We start from the raw sequence: 19,912 nt of genomic DNA, 5'->3' as shown, positions 1-19,912 counted from the left end.
TTGGAGACGGATACCTCCTAGGTAGAGCTGCATACACCTTGCAGACATACAGACAGGTCACTGTGCACACCAACCAGGACTTTCTAACAGTGTAATGTTTGTGCCCAACAGGTGACAGTACATATGCTCTATGGCCATGGATTATGACTCCGTTTTTAACACCCAGCAATGAATGTGAGAGGCGATACAACAATGCACATAAGAGGACCAGGAACCTTATCGAATGCACCTTTGGATTACTGAAAGCAAGATTCAGATGCCTCCACTGCAGTGGAGGTGCCCTCCAGTATACCCCCATTACAGCATTCAAAATTGTGGTCGCATGCGCCATCCTTCACAATATAGCCACCCGACGTGGGCTACCTCTCACCCCTGCAGACCCAGATCCTGAGGATGAAGAGCAAGAGCAACCACATCGCCATCATGGGGATCGGAGTATAGCTAATCAAGGCAGATTGAGACGGGAACACATCGCAAGCCAATACTTTGGAAGGTACGTGTCAACCCACAACCATACTCACCTATTGACCAAAAACTCCATTTGTTAAGTGGAACCAAAAAACTATTTAATTTGTGCAGAAATACAACTATTTACAAATAATAACTGTTCATGGTCATCTAAATGCAAACCATGCATGGGGCACATTGATGTCATGTGCCACATCAACAGGGACAGGGTAATGTCTATGTCCTTCGGCCGCCCCTGCCAGCCTGGCTGGTCCCTGGTGCTTCTGCAGTGCTCTGCCTGGTACTGGTACTCCGGAGCACCCTAGTGTCAGTGGCAGAGACACTGCTCACTGTAGAGCCCTCTTCGCTGTCCTGGGGTGTTTCCCCTGTGCCCCTGGACAGATGCCATGCCTCCATTAAGTCTATCACGTGTGTGATACGGCCCAGGCCCCTAGCCACATCTCCAGCAAAATGGCCCATTTCGACCTGGAGGCCAACTGTCCTCCTCGACAGGCCAGTGGTGTTCACAGCCAGTCTGCCGATTGATGTGGCCATCCTATCTAGTCTTTGTAGGAGCTGACGGTCCCTGCGCCGCCCACCCTCGGCCTGTGCCAGTAGTCCTGCCGCCAGATCCCTCATGGACAGGGCTAGGTCCCCAGTGTTTGTGGCAATAATGTCAATTCTGGAATTCAGATGCTGCATGCTGGCCTCGTTATGTCTGACAAAGCGGTGCAGCACACCACTAATCCGCCCTAATATGTTATTTTGCAGGCGCTGACCACGCAGCAGCTGTGCCTCACTGTTGCTGGTAGGTTGACGGCCGGACGCAGCCTGCAGCCCTGATCTCCTGTACCTGCGTCGCCTGCGCAGCGGTGGCTGCCCTGTGTGCTCAACTGTATCACTCCTGTCTGTTGCTGGCGCAGCCTCCTGGAACACAGTTGCAGCAGGTGTGGACATAACAGGGATGGTGTTGACCATGCAGGTGGGAGTGCTGGCGGCTCCTGAGGGTTGTGGTGGTGTCTTGTGGGAGACCTGTGGGACATGGGGAACAGACTGTCAGTGTCTACTATCTGTTGCACACTTCCTAATAAACAATTGCCTATGAACTGCCTACTTGACTACATTTCCCATAATGCATCATTCTGGTGTTTGCTACCCTGAAATGGAGCTATCTTGGTTGAGCATGCCCCTGTGTACATGGTGGGTGGGGTTATGGCATTGATAGGGGTACAGGCATGTCACATGGTACTCACCGGTTGATGTGGTGGGCTCTGAGGTGTCCAGGTCTCCAAATCCTGACACTGCCTCCTGCTCCAGGGTCTCCTCCACCCTTTCTTCCAGGGGTGTGGGTGGTGGTACTGAAGATGGTCCCCCTCCTGTGCCTCTCATCTCCCGGAGCCTTTCAGCCACCCTCTCCTTGGTCCGGGAGCGGAGGTCATACCACCGGTTTTTTATTTCTTCAACACTCCTGTGGCTCACCCCCAGGGAGTTGATTTTTTCCTGGATCTCCTGCCACAGTTGTCTTTTGGTGGCTTCTGGCACATTGAGGGCTGCCTTTTCAAATAATTCATCATAGTGCTGACAGCATTCATCTGTCAGCACCTCCAGCTCCTTCTCTGAGAATTTAAGTTTTCTTTTTCTAGGAGTTCCTTCCATTGCAGCTGCTGTTTCTCCTGTGTGCAGTTCAGCAGTTAAAAAGGGTGTGGTCCTCCCTCCTCAAAGGTGTATTTGTAAACTTCCTGGCTGTGATGTCATCATCATGTGCCAGGAAGTGTTTCCAGAGTGTTCTGGAGTGGTTTCTGGAGTGTTCTGCAGCACCTGTAAGCAATTTACATGCAACTCGCAATTTGCGACACCCACTCACAAATTGCGAGTTCGTTTTTTGCACGGTCGCAAAAAGCGACCTCGCAAACAGCGGACTCGCTCTCTGCGTTGCGACTCCGGGTGCGAGTCGCTATTTGAACACGGACATTGTACCAGCATTTCCATTAGCGACTCGCAATTTGCGAGTCGCACCTACTCGCAAATTTGCGAGTTGCTAAATTTTTGTTTCCTACATCTGGCCCTAAGTACCTGCTTTGATTTCTAAGATTGGATCCTGAGATGGCTTGCTGACGTCAACTAGCTATGGGAGGTTTAATATTTCCCTTACGTTTATGAAATGTATAGTGAACATTTAATGTTTCAAACCTCTTGGAATGTAACCTGCAATTTACTGAAATTAAGTTTAAGAGTAATTCTAAAAATCTACCTTTTAGAGCCTATCTTTGGACAAACCTACAATTCTTTCCAAAGAATCATTATATGGAAAAATCTAGTGGAGAGATACCATTTCTGCTATCCTATAAGCCTCAATGGGTATGCTCATATCTACAAAAATTCTTAAGGATGTGCTCAAGAAAAAGGAAGGGGACAGAGAGGATGGTTTGGAGGTACGTTAGATAGGTAGCCTGGAGCTTGGCTCCCTTATGACTGGGCAATCCTCTGTTGGTGCCCAGGTAGCCACTGGAAGCTCCCAGGTGAGGTTGGCTGCTTGAAGGCTGCAGAACCTTGCCACCACATCTCTGCGCTCGAACTCTCACCGCAGCCTACAGTGGGCCTTTGTATTGTTAATGGAAAGGATCACAAAGAGATTGACACTCAGAATCAATCATGGATGCTGCCATCCCCCCTCGTGTCATCTGCCCCTCTCCTTCCTCCGACCAGGTAGTCATCTAACGCAATCTAAGACATACCTGGACTTCGACTTCCTACTGATGATAGGTCTCTGCTACGCATAAAACAATGGCCCAGCAGCTGGGACCCGAATCATCCAATTCAGGTCAGCAACATTTTCCACAATTGCTGGTGTAAGACCTGTGCCGCGTAACACAAAAGGGCACATTTCTGTGCAGATCACCATCCACATGTGCCTATGGCACAAGTTCTTAAATTTGGAGGTATAATCGTGTTTATAAGTTTGAACACAAGTCCAGAACTTGGATGGAAAACTCACATTAACTGGTTTGATCCCTATCCAAAACTGCTGACACCAAAAAGTCCTGCAATCTCCAGGCCAACTTGTGTATCGTCTTCACCTAGGTTCTAAACACCAGCACCAAAGTGAGGATGCTTCCTTGCAGAGTTCGAAATGTTACTGACCACAAACTTATCGAAAACTGACTTTAAGAAAATACATGGGTTTGCATCTAAATCAGTGGTTCCCAACCTTTTGATTTCTGTGGACCCCCACTTTAACATTAATGGAACCCAGGGACCCCCACTGAATCATCATGGGAATCCGGGGACCCCCGCCTGAGTCATTACTGGAAGCTGGGGACCTAATTTGTCAATATTTTTGAATTTTCTAGGCTCTCGCGGACCCCCTGAGAAGGCTTTGCGGACCCCCAGGGGTCTCCGGACCACAGGTTGGGAACCACTGATCTAAATGATATTTCTAGTTGAACAAATCAAAAAAATACACAGAAAGCAACAAGAATGAAAGTCATGTGCCCTTTGTTCTCAGCTTCTGTACTAGGGGTTTACCTCATCTGTTTGCACATAAGGACATCTAGAAGGAAGACCCTATGCGTACCTTGAGAACCACTTTCTTGGCGGCCAAGTTTGGTACTTGATTTAGGGAAGAACCAATTATGAAATCCCTCCATGCTACTTCTTCTGGCAGTCCCCTGTCCCTCGTGCATCAGTGCAAGCTTAAGGTTTGAGCATCCCATGTCTAGCATTATGCTCAGGGCGAGTACAGCGTTTTTTATATCCACCATCTACTGAATTTACACATCAGGAGGCTGATAATGCTAAAATGGGTGGTACCCACACATGATGGTCAGAGAAAGGCCTCGCTGAGCACAGACATCCCTGTGTCAAAATGCATCGTAAACAAACTTGTACTGCCTGGTCCACAAGCATCCAGTGCCCACACACAGAAGGCGGCAGCCGAGTGAGCAAAAGAATCACCTGGTACATAGTTTTGGCACAACTCGAGCCGGACATACATACACACCTGCCTTTCTTTGTTTGCGAAAGCCTAAAAAAAATTCTAAAAGTGAAACTGTTCACAAACTTAGGCAGCACTGCGCTTTTTTTGTCATTGGTGGTAACTTCTGAGGAGCCACAGTACATCATGGTCCCTCCCGTGGAACGTGGGTGTGATTTTAACGGAGCTGAGCGAGGACACCTGTGGATTACTTAGATTATTCTAATTTCACAATTTGCAAAGTAAGGTTATTAAATAAGATGTGGTGACAGAACACGCAACCTGGGTGCTTCGAGTGTTTTACTGTATTTCACCACCATTTTCTGTTTGTTTCCGGCACCGGCCGCTTACAGTGAGTTATAATCGACTTGGCTCTTGCTGGTGTCCACAGGGCGAGGGCCCTGGCTAACCCGAGCCTCACGCCTCTCCTTAGACCAGAGGTCTCCAAACTTTTTAATGCCGCGCCCCCCCAGTTGAAAAAAAAACATCAGTGGGCCCCCCTCAGAATTTTTCACAATTATTTTATGAACATGGCAATGTTTAAATATGTCTAAACCTATTTAAACATTGCAGTTAAGTACTGTTACCTTTTAAAATACTGCAATAACATGCTTCTGCTTAAAACAAAGGCCTGTAATCTGTATAATATTTATTTTGGCCAGAGTCTGGGGCCCCCCCTGGGATCACTTCAGGCCCCCCTAGGGGGGCCCGCCCCCCAGTTTGAAGACCTCTGGCCTTAGACGCACCTGGCCCTCTTTGCAGCCACGTCCCAGATCACGCAGGGCTCAGAATGCCAGCTGCTTGATGTGGGCGTCTCAATGATGCCACTTCCGGTGGGTGGCAGCTGGACTGCCGCTGCCCTGGTGACTCCTCAGAGCATTTATTACAAACGGGTGAATCATGAATCCTCCGGGATGGGCTCCTCGGGGCATATGCAATGGCTGCTCGACTCCCTGCCACGTCTGGGTGGACTCCCTAGAAATATATGGCTGCCCGTATAATGTTTGCACCTTTGTCGCTCCACTTCCGGTGCTTATTGTGAATAATAGGATGCAAGGGCCCAAAACCTATACAAGACAATGAAGTGCAGGGGCCCAAAGCATCTACAGGAGCTCGCTGCTGCCGAATGCTGAAATACGAAATATTAGGGCTGTATCGCCTTGATAGACCCCAATGTCCCGGCCCACTGGAATTATGCGGCAAGGGAAGACCAATTAATGCATCTGCGTAGACTAAATTATGCCGCAAGAGCAACTAAATTATGCGGTACAATGCAATACATTTTGTGGTAGTATTTGTTCATTCTTTGTCATTTTTACACGTTAACACTATTTGGGCAAGGTTTCAGCGTCCTTACTACCAGGTTGACGCCTTACACCAGTAAGCAGCAGAAAGTGAAGGGCCCTCCACTGTGCACAACACGTGTCGCCGCGTTTTAGTAACTTTTGATCCGTCTGAAGAAACTTTTTTTGTTAAAATCTGCATATTATGGATCAGATGGTGGACGCTCTGGCAAATACAACACATCCATAACTATCCGGAAAACACCACAGCCGCATAATTCCAGGAGCCATGGCCATGTCGCTTTTCCCTGCCACCGACAATGCTGGTCTCTTTATCTCACGCTTTCGAGTTATGTTTTTCATACCTATCCTCTCCCTTGTTTTTGTAGTTTCCTCTTCCATCTCGTCCTCGGTTAAAGCCTGAGTAAAAATTAATCCAGTTCTTTCAAAATGACTGCCAGGGATTTGCCTAAGCTTTCTTCGCGTTGTCCCCATCAGGCCATGAACGAAGGAGATTTGCACCCTACCTATTCCTACATGTTCTTAAATGGACTGTGGCGCTCGGCCACGGGTGTGAAGCGCTATATAAACTAAACTACATTACAATACGACGCATAATGCAAGCCTGTCTTGGATGCGTGCCGAGGACTGGAAGTATGGCAGCGGTGCTTTCTTTAGCGTGGACTCACTGACATCTAGTGGCAGCAAACGGCACTGCAAATGTATTGAGTCGCCATTAAGAAACAGTGCACCTGAGACTGCATGCACATCTATAGAGAGCCTTGCCAAAAAGCAGCGGGACGCTGTACACAGTGCTTTAAGAGGGCCAGTACTGTCAGGTACTGCGCACCGGCACTACTTTTTGAGAGGGTGAGTACGTGCACTTCTCGGCACAAGTGAAATTCTTTTATTTGGAGAGTACCTGCACTTTTCAGCAGAGGTGCAATACTTTTATTTGGAGAGTACCTCCACTTCTCAGCAGAGGTGAAATACTATTTTTTTTTTGGAGAGTACCTGCACTTCTCAGGAGCAAGGAGGTACTCTGGTACAGGGTATCTGTGCTTTTATTTTTCAATTTTAGGCACTGGCTGTACATAGTCAAAGACGACCATAAAGCCAAAGAGTAACAGAGGAAACTGTTGGGATGACGTAGGCATTGTGATGTAGTGTTCATCGAATAAGTGAGTCTCCAACTCTTTCCATAACGGAAGCACTTGGGAGCAGTTCTCAAGCATGTTGTTCCAGATCATGGGTGCAAAGACAGATAAAGTCCTGCTGCCTTGTTTTTTCTTTTTTACACTTCTTAGTCTGCAGTCTGAAGGTGCCCTAAATGAGCATGTGCCAAGATTCACCAGAGCCAGTGAGGTTGCCTGCAGAGAAGCAGCAGTCCTTGTCATGATGGCTTTGTAAATGATGCTGCTGGATTCAAAGATGGTGCGGGTTGGGAGGGAAAGCCAATGGAGTTCAACCAGGATGGTGGGGCATGAGATCAGTTTTCAATGCCTTTGTTAAGCAAGGATGTCGTTCACAGTCTTTAGAAGAATGTGATACTAAACAAGGTTTTGGTAGAAGGCACTATCTGGAAGTCCACATATAAGGCATGCTCATATATATGTCTCTGTAGCACATATCTTGTGGTTTGGCTACTGCATTCATCTATCACATCGCCTGACAAGGCTGCCACATCACTCAGTCAGCAGGACACCATGCAAGCAGTCCTGAGTGACCATTTAACCAATCAGTAGATTCTGGAAGTTTATTGCTATCTCTGTGGCAGAATGCATGGGTCATCTGATTCACCTCTGGAGATTTGTCTCACTCATTTGTTAAAAGATATTGGATCCGCAGAGGCTCTCCAGTACTATGGAGATCATGAACCTGTCTAGGAGGCCAGGGGCTCTCCGTGGTGTTTTTAGGACAGTCATAGTTGGCTCACTTCCTGAGAAACTGCAACTACAAATGCCAAAGATCCAGCTAACTTTCGACCCATATTTGTTTTGCCTTATTTGGCAAAACTACTAGATAGAGTGGTCATGGCTCAACTTCAACTTTATGGAGAAGATGACATCTTCAATGAGGATGGGGCTGGATTCTGACCAAGGCTAGGGATTGAGGGGGTGACTCAAGGATAATGCTGGACAGAGGTTACTCGCGGACGGTTGCTTTATTAGAGCACATGTGGGGAGGGGGCAATTTCAACCTCTCACTGCAGTGAGTCAGGATCACCACTCCAGAAGTAGAGCCTTGCTCGATCAAATGGGGCAACAGCCCCTGGGTGTTCTGCTCACAGATGGGAAGTGAAACTCTTCCAGACAGTGTGTAGGAGGCTGGTCTGGCCTGTAGTGGGTACCAGAGGTACTTACACCTTGTGCCAGGTCCTGTTATCCCTTATTAGTGTAGAAGAGGTGTTTCTAGCAGCTTAGGCTGATAGAAGGTAGCTATGGCAAAGCAGCTTAGGCTGAACTAGGAGACATGTAAAGCTCCTACAATACCACTGGTGTCATATGCACAATATCATAAGAAAACACAATACACAGAAGTACTAAAAATAAAGGTTATTTATTTTTATGACAATATGCCAAAAGTATCTCAGTGAGTACCCTCAGTATGAGGATAAGATATATACACAAGATATATGTACACAAACCAAAATGATGCAGGTAATAGCAAGAAAAGTAATGCAAGCAAAGCAATGTAAAGTTACAGTAGATTGCAATAGGAGCACATAGGTATAGGGGCAACACAAACCATATACTCCAAAGGTGGAATGCGGACCACGAATGAACCCTAAACCTATGTGAGCTTGTAGAGGGTCGCTTGGATGTAAGAAAACAGTGAGGGTTAGAAAAATAGCCCACCCCAAGACCCTGAAAGGTAGGGGTAAAGTGCACCTACTACCCCCAGAGAGCACAGAAGTCGTGATAGGGGGATTCTGCAGGAAGAACAAACACCAGCAATGCAACAACAGTGGATTTCCGGACCTGAGAACCTGTAAGACAAGGGGACCAAGTCCAATAGTCGCGACAGTGTCGAGAGTGGGCAGGAGCCCAGGAAATGCCAGCTGAGGGTGCAAGGAAGCTGCCACCTGGTGGAAGAAGCTTGGAGTTCTGCAAGAAAGAAGAGGACTAGGAACTTTCCCTTCGGAGGATGGATGTCCCATGTCGTGAAGAAGCTTGCAGAGGTGTTCCCACGCAGAAAGACCTCAAACAAGCCTTGCTAGCTGCAAGGGTCGCGGATAGGGTTTTTGGGTGCTGCTGTGGCCCAGGAGGGACCAGGATGTCGCCACTTGGAGGAGGAGACAGAGGGGGCGCCCAGCAAGTCAGGGAGCCCTCACAGAAGCAGGCAGCACCCGCAGAAGTACCTGAACAGGCACTTAGAAGAAAAGTGAACCAGAGTCCACCCGAAGTCACAAAAGGGAGTCCCACGACGCTGGAGGACAACTCAGAAGGTTGTGCACTGCAGGTTAGAGTGTCGGGGGCCCAGGCTTGGCTGTGCACGAAGGAAATCCTGGAAGAGTGCACAGGAGCCGGAGCAACTGCAAATCATGCGGTACCCAGCAATGCAGTCTAGCGTGAGGAGGCATGGACTTACCTCCACCAAACTTGGACTGAAGAGTCACTGGACTGTGGGAGTCACTTGGACAGAGTTGCTGAGTTCCAGGGACCACGCTCATTGTGCTGAGAGGGGACCCAGAGGAACAGTGATGCAGTCTTTTGGTGCCTGCGGTTGCAGGGGGAAGATTCCGTCGACCCACAGGAGATTTCTTCAGAGCTCCTGGTGCAGAGAGGAGGCAGGCTACCCCCAAAGCATGCACCTCCTGGAAACAGTCGAGAAAGCCGGCAGGATGAAGCGATACAAGGTTGCTAGTAGTCGTCTTGCTACTTTGTTGCGGTTTTGCAGGCGTCCTGAGCAGTCAGCGGTAGATCCTTTGGCAGAAGGTGAAGAGGGAGATGCAGAGAAACTCTGATGAGCTCTTGCATTGGTTATCTGGTGAGATCCCCAAAGCAGAGACCCTAAATAGCCAGAAAAGGAGGTTTGGCTACCTAGGAAGGACGATTGGCTACCAAGAGAGGTAAGAGCCTATCAGAAGGAGCCTTTGACTTCATCTGATGGCCATGGCCACTCAGAGCAGTTCAGTGTGCCACAGACCCCTCTGTTTCCAAGATGGCAGAGGTCTGGGACACACTGGAGGAGCTCTGGGCACCTCCCCTGGGACGTGCAGGTCAGGGGAGCGGTCACTCCCCTTTCCTTTGTCCAGTTTCGCGCCAGAGCAGGGCTGGGGGATCCCTGAACCGGTGTAGACTGGCTTATGCAGAGATGGGCACCATCCTTGCCCATCAAAGCATTTCCAGAGGCTGGGGGAGGCTACTTCTCCCTAGCCCTCACACTTATTTCCAAAGGGAGAGGGTGTTACACCCTCTCTCAGAGGAAGTCCTTTGTTCTGCCTTCCTGGGCCAGGGTTGCCTGGACCCCAGATGGGCAGAAACCTGTCTGAGGGGTTGGCAGCAGCAGCAGCTGCAGTGCAATCCCTGAAAAGGCAGTTTGGCAGTACCCGGGTTCTGTGCTAGAGACCTGGGGGATCATGGAATTGTCCCCCCAATGCCAGAATGGCATTGGGGGGACAATTCCATGATCTTAGACATGTTACATGGCCATGTTCGGAGTTACCATTGTGACGCTGTACATAGGTAGTGACCTATGTACAGTGCACGCGTGTAATGGTGTCCCCGCACTCACAAAGTCTGGGGAATTTGCCCTGAACGATGTGGGGGCACCTTGGCTAGTGCCAGGGTGCCGACACACTAAGTAACTTTGCACCCAACCTTCACCAGGTGAAGGTTAGACATATAGGTGACTTATAAGTTACTTAAGTGCAGTGGTAAATGGCTTTGAAATAACGTGGACGTTATTTTATGCAGGCTGAAGTGGCAGGCCTGTGTAAGAATTGTCTGAGCTTCCTATGGGTGGCAAAAGAAATGCTGCAGCCCGTAGGGATCTCCTGGAACCCCAATACCCTGGGTACCTCAGTACCATATACTAGGGAATTATATGGGTGTACCAGTATGCCAATGTGAATTGGTAAATTTAGTCACTAGCCTGTTAGCGACAAATTTGGAAAGCAGAGAGAGCATAACCACTGAGGTTCTGGTTAGCAGAGCCTCAGGGAGACAGTTAGGCATCACACAGGGAACACATATAGGCCAGAAACTTATGAGCACTGGGGTCCCAGTGACACATAACACACATTCTGACAACATAGGGCTTTCACTAGGAGCACTGGGCCCTGTCTAGCAGGATCACAGTGAGACAGTGAAAACACCCTGACATATACTCACAAACAGGCCAAAAGTGGGGGTAACAAGGCTAGAAAGAGGCTACTTTCTCACACAGTGCAACACAGATACTGGAGCTGAGACGCTAACGGACCCACAGCTTCTGGGCATTGGCACTGCTTCCATGGGCTTAGACGCCCAGAAGATGATGCAACACGCTCGTCTGGAACCACAACACTGTGGCGAGGGAGTTTCATCCTTATTGTGTTTACTCAGACCACTTGAGTAGCATCCGAGATGGTGAACTGCATAGTACAGAGTACAAGGGAAGAACTGAGTTGTACTGCCGGCCCTGAAGGCCAACCAGCTGGGTTTAAAAATTTATGTGATTGCCTACAGGCTGCTCAACAGTATACATCAACACTTGAAGTGGCTTGTGTTAAACAGTTTTTGATCACACTTTTTTGTCAAATGCTAATGAAACCAGCCAGGTACAAGAGAGCAGGGCTTGTGAAACAGCTCAGCTAGCTAATCTGCAACCTGAAGGCAATGTTTGATTCTGACTCTCATTCGATCAAGGTCGGTAAAAATGAGCATCAATGATTGAAATCATTCTCAGCGGTGCGCGTGACTGAATGCTGGCGCTGTATAACAGATTGGTCATGACAAGGACCGGACTATCAATTTCCAGAAATTGGGCTCTTTACGACTCTAGAACTTTGTGCAACAAGGGATGTAAGAATACAAACCATATAAGAGAGGATCAATTGCAGAAGAAAATCAAAAATGTGATACCAATGGTTGTATTATATGCTGGGGATCCAAAAAAAAAAAAAATATATCTTCATAGAACAGTATAGAAGCTCAAGGGAAATAAACCTGTTCCATCGAAAAGATGATTTCGAATGACATGGCTCAAACCAGCGACAGCAATAGTCAGTCACCAGCAGGAGCCGTGTCATAGCAGGTAGCTTACAGAGATATGGGTAAGAGGTGGGAAGCAGCTGCCCCAGAGGGACACCTTTGTCATAGCTGGCCAGCAGCTACCCAAAGAGACCCCTGTTAAGGAGAAAGCAGTGAGATATCCTTGACAAAGGTGGGAAGTAGCTGACACACTGGAAAAGCTAGGAAGCAGTTCCAGGACTCCAGTAGTTGTGTCATAGCAGAGAAGCTGCTGATAAACAGGAGCAGGTGGCTCACTGCTGAGGGGCAGCTGCTGAACAGAGAGATTGCTCACAGCTCAGAAGCTGTTTCCTCACGGGGAGATCACCCAGAGCTGAGAAGAAGCTGCTCAACAGACCGAGAACACTCGGGGGATGATCACCAACAGCTGAAAAGAAGTTATCTAAGACAACTCACACCTGAGAAGTAACCAACAACAAAGACTGTCCACAGCTCAAATGTGGCTGCCCTACACAGAGTGGAGAAGTGTGGCACAATGGTTAGAGCGGCAGACCCTGATGCACAGATCAGGCCCGGGACCAGGGTTCAATTTGCGCCTCCGTGGGTCTTGGGCTCAATTCCCTTGGACCATATGATTCTCGCCTCAGTGCCTAATCTAATTAATGGGTCCCACTCTGTAACTTTGGGCAATAGGTTGCTTAATCTCCACAACGGCCCTCACAGCGCTTGGATGCCTGGCTTCACCCTGGGGCTGTCCAGGAGTGGGCGCCTCACAGGGAAAAGCCAGGAGGGGTTCCACAGTGGTATGCGTATAGCACCTTGAGACCCTAACGGGTGAGTAGTGCGCTATACAAGTGCGAAGTTTACAGTTTTTTTACAGATCATAGTAGCAGACTGAAGGCAACATCAGTTCAAGGACATCTTTGTCACAGCTGGGAAGCGACTGCCATTCAGGGAGAGCTGCATCACAGCTCTGAAACAACTGCACTGCGAGGAGCGCTGTCTCACAGCTGAAAACATGCTGCCGTAAGGAGCAGTTCTGTAATAGTTTAGAGGCAGCTGTCCTTGACAAAGAGCAACTTCTGCCCTACAGTGTCAGAGGCTCAAAACACAAGCCTTACGCAGATAGTTGTGTGACAGCTGTGCGTCAGCTATCCTGCATGGAGTGTAATAATGACTAAGCAAGGAACCAGCTTTATGGGAGAGCTGTGTTACATCTGGGAAGCCAGAATCAAGAAAGGAGAGAAGTTTGCAACATTCACTACTACTACTCACCCTTTAAAAAACCCTGGCACACAATACCAGGAATCCAGGCAGCATTTTAGTTTCTGACAAAGGATTACTAATGGAACATTCATTGGCACAAAAACAACAAGGGGGGAAGGGGTTAGATCTCTAGGCATTATCTCTCCTGAGAGAGTATATAAAACTGGTGTTTCTTCGGACTCCTGGCATGGGGCAGTCATGTGCTCTACTGTACTCCTATGCTTTTTTGCAAGACAACAAACACCCGAATGCAAAGCCAGAAGTTGGGCTAGCCATGGATCTTCTTCACAGAATACACAATCTCCTTCAGATCGATTCTAACATTTCCATAAGTTTAGGAAACTTCTTAAATTCCAGAACTCTGTATGGTAGAAATACCTTCCCCACCAGAAACCAAAGCTCTTAACACAGATTATGAATACTTAAATGTTGGCAGTCCTGTAGATCAATGTTGGATTGATCAAGTTCAGAGGCTGGAGACTGCTTTTAAGGAACCGTATTGTAATTTTTTATTTATTTATGAAGGACAGAAAGCCAACTGGTTTTCAGGGGAACAGATACAAACTCTTCACACATGTCATTGAGCCCCATACTGCCTTCCCTCCTTGTCTCATACAACGCTGCCCATATCACACCTGGGCCTCCCACCCCCCCCACCACCCCTCAGTGTCTCAAGATTCAGTCAGGGATTTCGAGCTTGTAGAACTTTTCATTTGGAATGTGCAACCTGCTTGATTTAGGGCTAGGTCCACCTTTCTGATTTTTAAACTTGTTTTGCAAAGTATACTTACAAAAAAGAAGGAAACATAAAGTGAGAATGAACCTTAGCGATACAACACCCACCAACATCCAATACAACTAAGCCATCATTGTAAAATGTTTATATGTTGCTGATATTTCAATGAAGAGTTGCTATGTCCTGTCTCTCATCCCACATCACCTGACAATATACAGTTAGAACTAATTTGAAGTATCAACTCATGTCTTAACATATGTATTTTATTTTAAATTATGTAACCACTTCTGGGGCTGGGACTAAACAAGGCAAAATAAATACAAATGGTTTATACCACTTGCAGTTAGAAGCATGGCCGGAGACAGGGTCTCATGTTGTGCGCATGTCTACGTGTGGTGCTCCAGTGTGCCAGCGTGCTGGTAGCATGGCACAGGGGCAGAGACGGGTGAGAGTGAAGGTGCTTGCAGATGACTGACTGCGGGAATGCTTGCAGGCCAGTGGCTCTCAGGAGAGTGCCACAGTGCAGACCCGATCGACTAGTTGTAGCAACCCCTCATGTCCACGGTGTTGGAAAGGAGGGTATTGTTGTCAGATTCCTCAGAGTAATCCTGGCCCCATGCACTAGGGTAGCTAAGGAGGTAAGCATTACACGCTAAATAGTAAACACAGGCAGCTGACTACTCTGATGTTTTTTTCTTGGATATTCTGAAATTTGGTCCCCCTAAACTATTGTCTCAGAGATTCCATTGCTAGACTCCCAACAAGTGAACCAATCAGCAGCCGACAGGGACGATTAAATCTGGCCTGTGCAAAGAGGTTAACTTAACCAATATCCTATTGTGCCTAGGTGCTTAATATAGGAATACAGACTACTTACTTTGGGGTGTGCTCAACTCTTGTTCTCCAGCGAAGATTGAACATATCCTCAGAGTCACCGATGACCAAGGCCAATTAAAGTCTACGCTGAAGGCGAGGTAAAAGTTTGCTGCTTGATTTTGTGGTCTCTTAAATTTCAAGATTTCTTTCATTGGGGCTACAGTATAAAAGAGGTTACCATTGTCCAAACCTGATTAAACCAACTCTGGTGAGGTGGATGCAGTTCCAGAATCAGCAAAAACAAGCTGTCTATGCCTCTTAAATCACACTGAGATGCACCTTCCAACAGTCCTTTGAAACGAGTATCTCTAAATTCTTCCCACATATACATACTTGTACTAAAAGCTGATGAACTGTAGATGTTCCTTACACCTCACATCCAGGGGTGAAATCTATAAATACCAGATGCCTCAAATATCAATATTCTTGAGGCAGACATCTTTAAGTTCCCTTTAAAGCACTTCATACACACATACAACTGTCTAAGAACTGCGTAACCTATCCTTTCTACACACTGGATGAACCATACAAACACCTTTTCAGTAACTGAGAAACTCTCCGCCGTTTTCTCTTACAACAAGGGAGCACTTCCTAAGGGCTCCGTGCTCGCACCTTGGGTTCCAACCTTCTCATTCATCACTGGCATCCTGAGCACAGACCCTGCTTCACATTAGCTACTGTAGCAGAAAATCTTAGCTCTTCTAGTTTTACTAAACAAAGAGGCCAGAACACCTAAATTCACAATTACGATCGTTCCCATCCTCTCCCACACCCTGCTCTCTTTAGGGGACCATTAGGATATCCATATGTTCCTATAGTTTATGGCATGCAAGCAACACACTGGGAGCATCTTGGTGGTGAAACCACATTCATGCCCAACAAACTCTGGCTTGGTACCACAGCTTACTGAATGGTGAAAAACACAGGCAGAAATAACTGATCACAGATCAGTAAGTTATTTTGCAAAAGCAATGGCAGTTTTGATTCTGGTATGTTCCAGTTAGTGAACTCATACTTAAAGCACAAAATGAACTGTATTAGATAATTCATCAACAAAGGGCATCCCTCTTTTGTGATTACACATGTGCTCAACAGTTTTCATTCTGGTCTCAAAGGGAATTGCAATCAGATAAGCAAAGCATTGTTGCTACAACACACAACATAAAGCCGCCTGGCAACTATACAGCAACAAACAGAAAACATGCATAACATCACACATGCACCCAACACAGCATATACAACTGGCTATCACTGGGCTCAAACTCGTAGTAACCATTAAGAAAGGACAGGCAAAAACTGCTTCAAACAGAACACTGCACATACATGTCACACCAAACAGATCTACTGTATAGCTGGACACTACAATGCTTGCAACATAAACAACACACTAAAAAACAACACATACCGCATCTAAAAGAACAAAGGAGACAGAACACCACATAATCATCCAAAGTAGCAATGTCCTAGTTATGTATCATAGTATTCACAAGAGTATTCACCTCGACGCACCAATATACAACAGAAGGCATTACAGAGAACCACTAACACCAATCCAACACAGTGCAAACAGCCCTCTAGATGGCTGCCATGGTTCTTCCTTCAAAAGCATGCATTAGCTTCAGTTACTGCCATTACATGCTTCATGCTGGGCAAAGTGCCAACCTACTAACCAAGAAGTCACACTATTGATTGGGTAAGACCTATGGCCACACCAACCACAAAAAACATCAATGACCAAGACATGCTTCCGGGAACCAATACAACAACAAAAAATACACCAGTGATAATCCATGAGTGTAGAAATCCTGAAAGCCAGGATGCAAGATCCCACAGTAACTTGCAGTGGATTGTTCCTAAATTTGAACATCAATTTAATGACCAGAATTATTTATCGCATAAGCATAGCACTCATAGTAGCCCGAGGTGGCTTGGATGCAGCAGCATGCAGTATATTACCTTCAGCGTCTCCACTTCCTCCTTGTGTTCCCTCTTCAGATGTAGAATAGCCGCGTGGTACTCTGGGGGACAGAAGAAGTTCATAGGTGAGAACTGTGTGAATGGACTGGTGGAGTGCCTCTTATTACTGTGGAAACAAGTAGGGCTTTTAAAGCTAATTTCCAGAAGTAACACATTACCTAATATTAGAGTACACTTATAATCTGATATCTATTACCAATTAGTAGTTTTGAAGACAGAAATGTGCCAATCATTCATTACTTTTTTGCAGTAATGAGACAACCACTCAAAGTTTTGTCGAAGAACACACTAGGAATTCTGCAGAATGCTTGAAGAATTATGAGATTTGAATACTATACAAGAATATAGAGAAACTCTTTACAGAAAGGGTGCCTTGAAAGGATGGCAGAACAAGTAACATGTTGGGGTGTTATATTATGGTTGATTCTTCTGTGTGTTTCTTGCATTTTTACTAATTTCTACAGATAAATATATACATGAAGCAATGTGTTTCGCTGTCTGCATTCAGTTTTGGAAAACATTCTGGAAGTTGGGGCAGAAGAGAAATGTAAGTAATAGCGTACTACTGACATGAAATCGAATGAATGGAAAATCCTAAGGTACATTATCACACATTAATACTGCAGGGGAAGTGACGTGAACAGTGCCAAGGAGTATAGCAACTGACAAACATAGCATTTAATCGCCATTATCAAGGCTACCAGAGCAAACACTTAGGCTACCAGGGGTGTGGAATTTAATAAAATATCTACTTGTCCATGTGACAGGTTGCTTCTTAAATCTACTTGTCCTGTAAAAAAAAAAAAAAAAAAAAAAGAAAATCGACTTGTCCCTTTGGTGCCATGTAGTGCGGCGACAAATTATGGCAGCATCTCATCATGTAAGAGCTCCGATAAAAGCCTCTCTGATTATCCCAGGGCTACTACTATAGTAGTGTACACCAATCACTGTGGGTCAAGTGCAAATGCAAGTCCTATCCTCACCGCTGACAGCCAGTGTTAGAAATGGGGTCTCTAGTTGGCAGTCGGTTTGAACCCTGTCCAAGTAGGGACCCTCACTCTAGTAAGGATAAAGGAGATACCTGCTCAGATAACCCCTGCTCACCCCCTTGGAAGCTTGGCACGAGCAGTCAGGCTTATCTCAGAAGCAATGTGTAAAGCATTTGCACATAACACACAGTAATAAATGAATTGGGAAGACCCGCAAACAGTACCTTTGGGATTGCAGGGCGTCGTGATCCTCACGGTGAGCTTCGGAGAGTGGCATCGCTGGTGTCGGTTCCGGAGTTGGTGCGGGAGTCGTCGGGCTCTTGAAGTCACACGCCTTGCGGATTGAACTCCAGGCTGATGAAGTCAGGATCACTGGCGTGGATGGCGTTGGGGCTGTGGTGCGAAGCGGGATGATGCAACGTGCGGTGCCCACAGGGCACGGTTCAGGCAGCAGATCGGTGGCAGTGCTGAAGCACTGTCGTCGGTAGGCGAAAAAGCCAGCAGTGCAGGATGGGACGGTGCTTCGTGACCCTCATGAGTGGTGTCCAAAGGCCATGGTGCGGGCAGGATGCCTGGTGACGACACTGGAGTTGATGATGCTGGCGTTGGTGGACCGGGGCTGCAGTGCGGGACGGTGCTTCGTGTACTTCACGAGCGGTGTCCACAGGCCACAGTGCAGGCAGCGGCGCCGGTGTCAGCAGGAGCGGCGGCATCGGGGATGCCCAGGCCGCGTTGTGAGCAGGCGATGCTGGAGTGCGGGGCCCACAGGTCGCGGTGCGAGCAGCAGCTCGGTGAAGTCATCCGGGGCAATGCGACTCCATGCGGCATCGGCAGGTCACGGTGCAGGCCAGCACTGTCGTTGGCAGCATCACAGTGGTTTCTCCTCTTGAACAGCACAAAAACACACAGTTCCCAGTGCTGCAGGTAGAGGAAACCGAGACTTCCAACAGGACGCAAGCTTTACTCCAAGCCCTTGGAGAACTTTCAAGCAGGATACACAGCAAAGTTCACCCTTTGCACTCTTTTCAGGCAGAAGCAGCACCTGCAGGCCAGTCCAGCAAAGCAGCGCAGCAAAGGGACAATACTCGTCCTTCAGCTCTTCTCCTGGGCAGAGGTTCCTCTTGATTCCAGAAAGATTCTAAAAGTCTGGGGTTTTGGGTCTTCTTTTTATACCCCTTTCTGCCTTTGAAGTTGGCAAACTTCAAAGCAAAGTCTCAAGCGTTTGCAAGATCCTTCCTTGTCTTGGCCAGGCCTCAGACACACACCAGGGGGTTGGAGCTGCATTGTGTGAGGGCAGGCACAGTCCTTTCAGGTGTAAGGGACCACTCCAGCTCAGATGGCCCATTAGGGTATGTAGGCTACACCCCAGACCGCTTTGTGTCACTGTCTAGAGGGAATTCACAACAGCCCAACTGTCAAACTAACCCAGACGGGGAATGCACAAGCAGGCAGTTACAGAATGATTTAAGCAAGAAAATGCCTACTTTCTAAAAGTGGCATTTTCAAGCTCACAATCTAAAAACCAACTTCACTAAAAGATGTATTTTTCAATTCTAAGTTCAGAGACCCCAAACTCCATTTTTATATCTGCCCTCAAAGGGAATCTGCACTTTAAAGTTATTTAAAGGCAGCCCTCATGTTAACCTATAAGGGAGATAGGCCTTGCAACAGTGAAACCCAAAATTTGGCAGTATTTCACTGTCAGGACATGTAAAACGCACCAGTACATGTCCTACCTTTCAAATACACTGCACCCAGTCCATGGGGCTACCTAGGGCCTACCTTAGGGGTGCCTTACATGTACAAAAAGGGGAGGTGGAGGCCTGGCAAGTGAGTACACTTACCAAGTCGAATTGGCAGTTTAAAACTGCACACACAGACACTGCAGTGGCAGGTCTGAGCCATGCTTACAGGGCTACTAATGTGGGTGGCACAACCAGTGCTGCAGGCCTACTAGTAGCATTTGATTTACAGGCCCTGGGTACCTCTAGTGCACTTTACTGGGGACTTACCAGTAAATCAAATATGCCAATCATGGATAAACCAATCAACAGTACAATTTACACAAAGAGTACTTGCACTTTAGCACTGGTCAGCAGTGGTAAAGTTCGCAGAGACCATAAACCAGCAAAAACTGGGTCCAGTAAACCATAAAAACAGGAGGTCAGAAGGCAAAACGACAGGGGAGA

General features: G+C 47.2%; 1 protein-coding gene across 3 annotated transcripts in view; it reads right to left on the bottom strand.

Annotated features, from left to right (window-relative positions):
- The window catches only part of FMN1 (formin 1), a 453,758-nt gene that overhangs the window by 136,818 nt on the left and 297,028 nt on the right, over nucleotides 1–19,912 (bottom strand). For all 3 annotated transcript variants that reach the window (XM_069208999.1, XM_069208997.1, XM_069208998.1), the window contains one exon: nucleotides 16,714–16,775. In XM_069208999.1, coding sequence (XP_069065100.1) covers nucleotides 16,714–16,775 — 62 coding nt within the window. The remainder of the gene's footprint in view (nucleotides 1–16,713; nucleotides 16,776–19,912) is intronic.

The sequence above is a fragment of the Pleurodeles waltl genome, chromosome 9, assembly GCF_031143425.1.
Source record: "Pleurodeles waltl isolate 20211129_DDA chromosome 9, aPleWal1.hap1.20221129, whole genome shotgun sequence".
NCBI lineage: Eukaryota > Metazoa > Chordata > Amphibia > Caudata > Salamandridae > Pleurodeles > Pleurodeles waltl.
The sequence above is the reverse complement of the archived record's forward strand: the minus strand, read 5'-3'. Positions and strand labels throughout refer to the sequence as shown.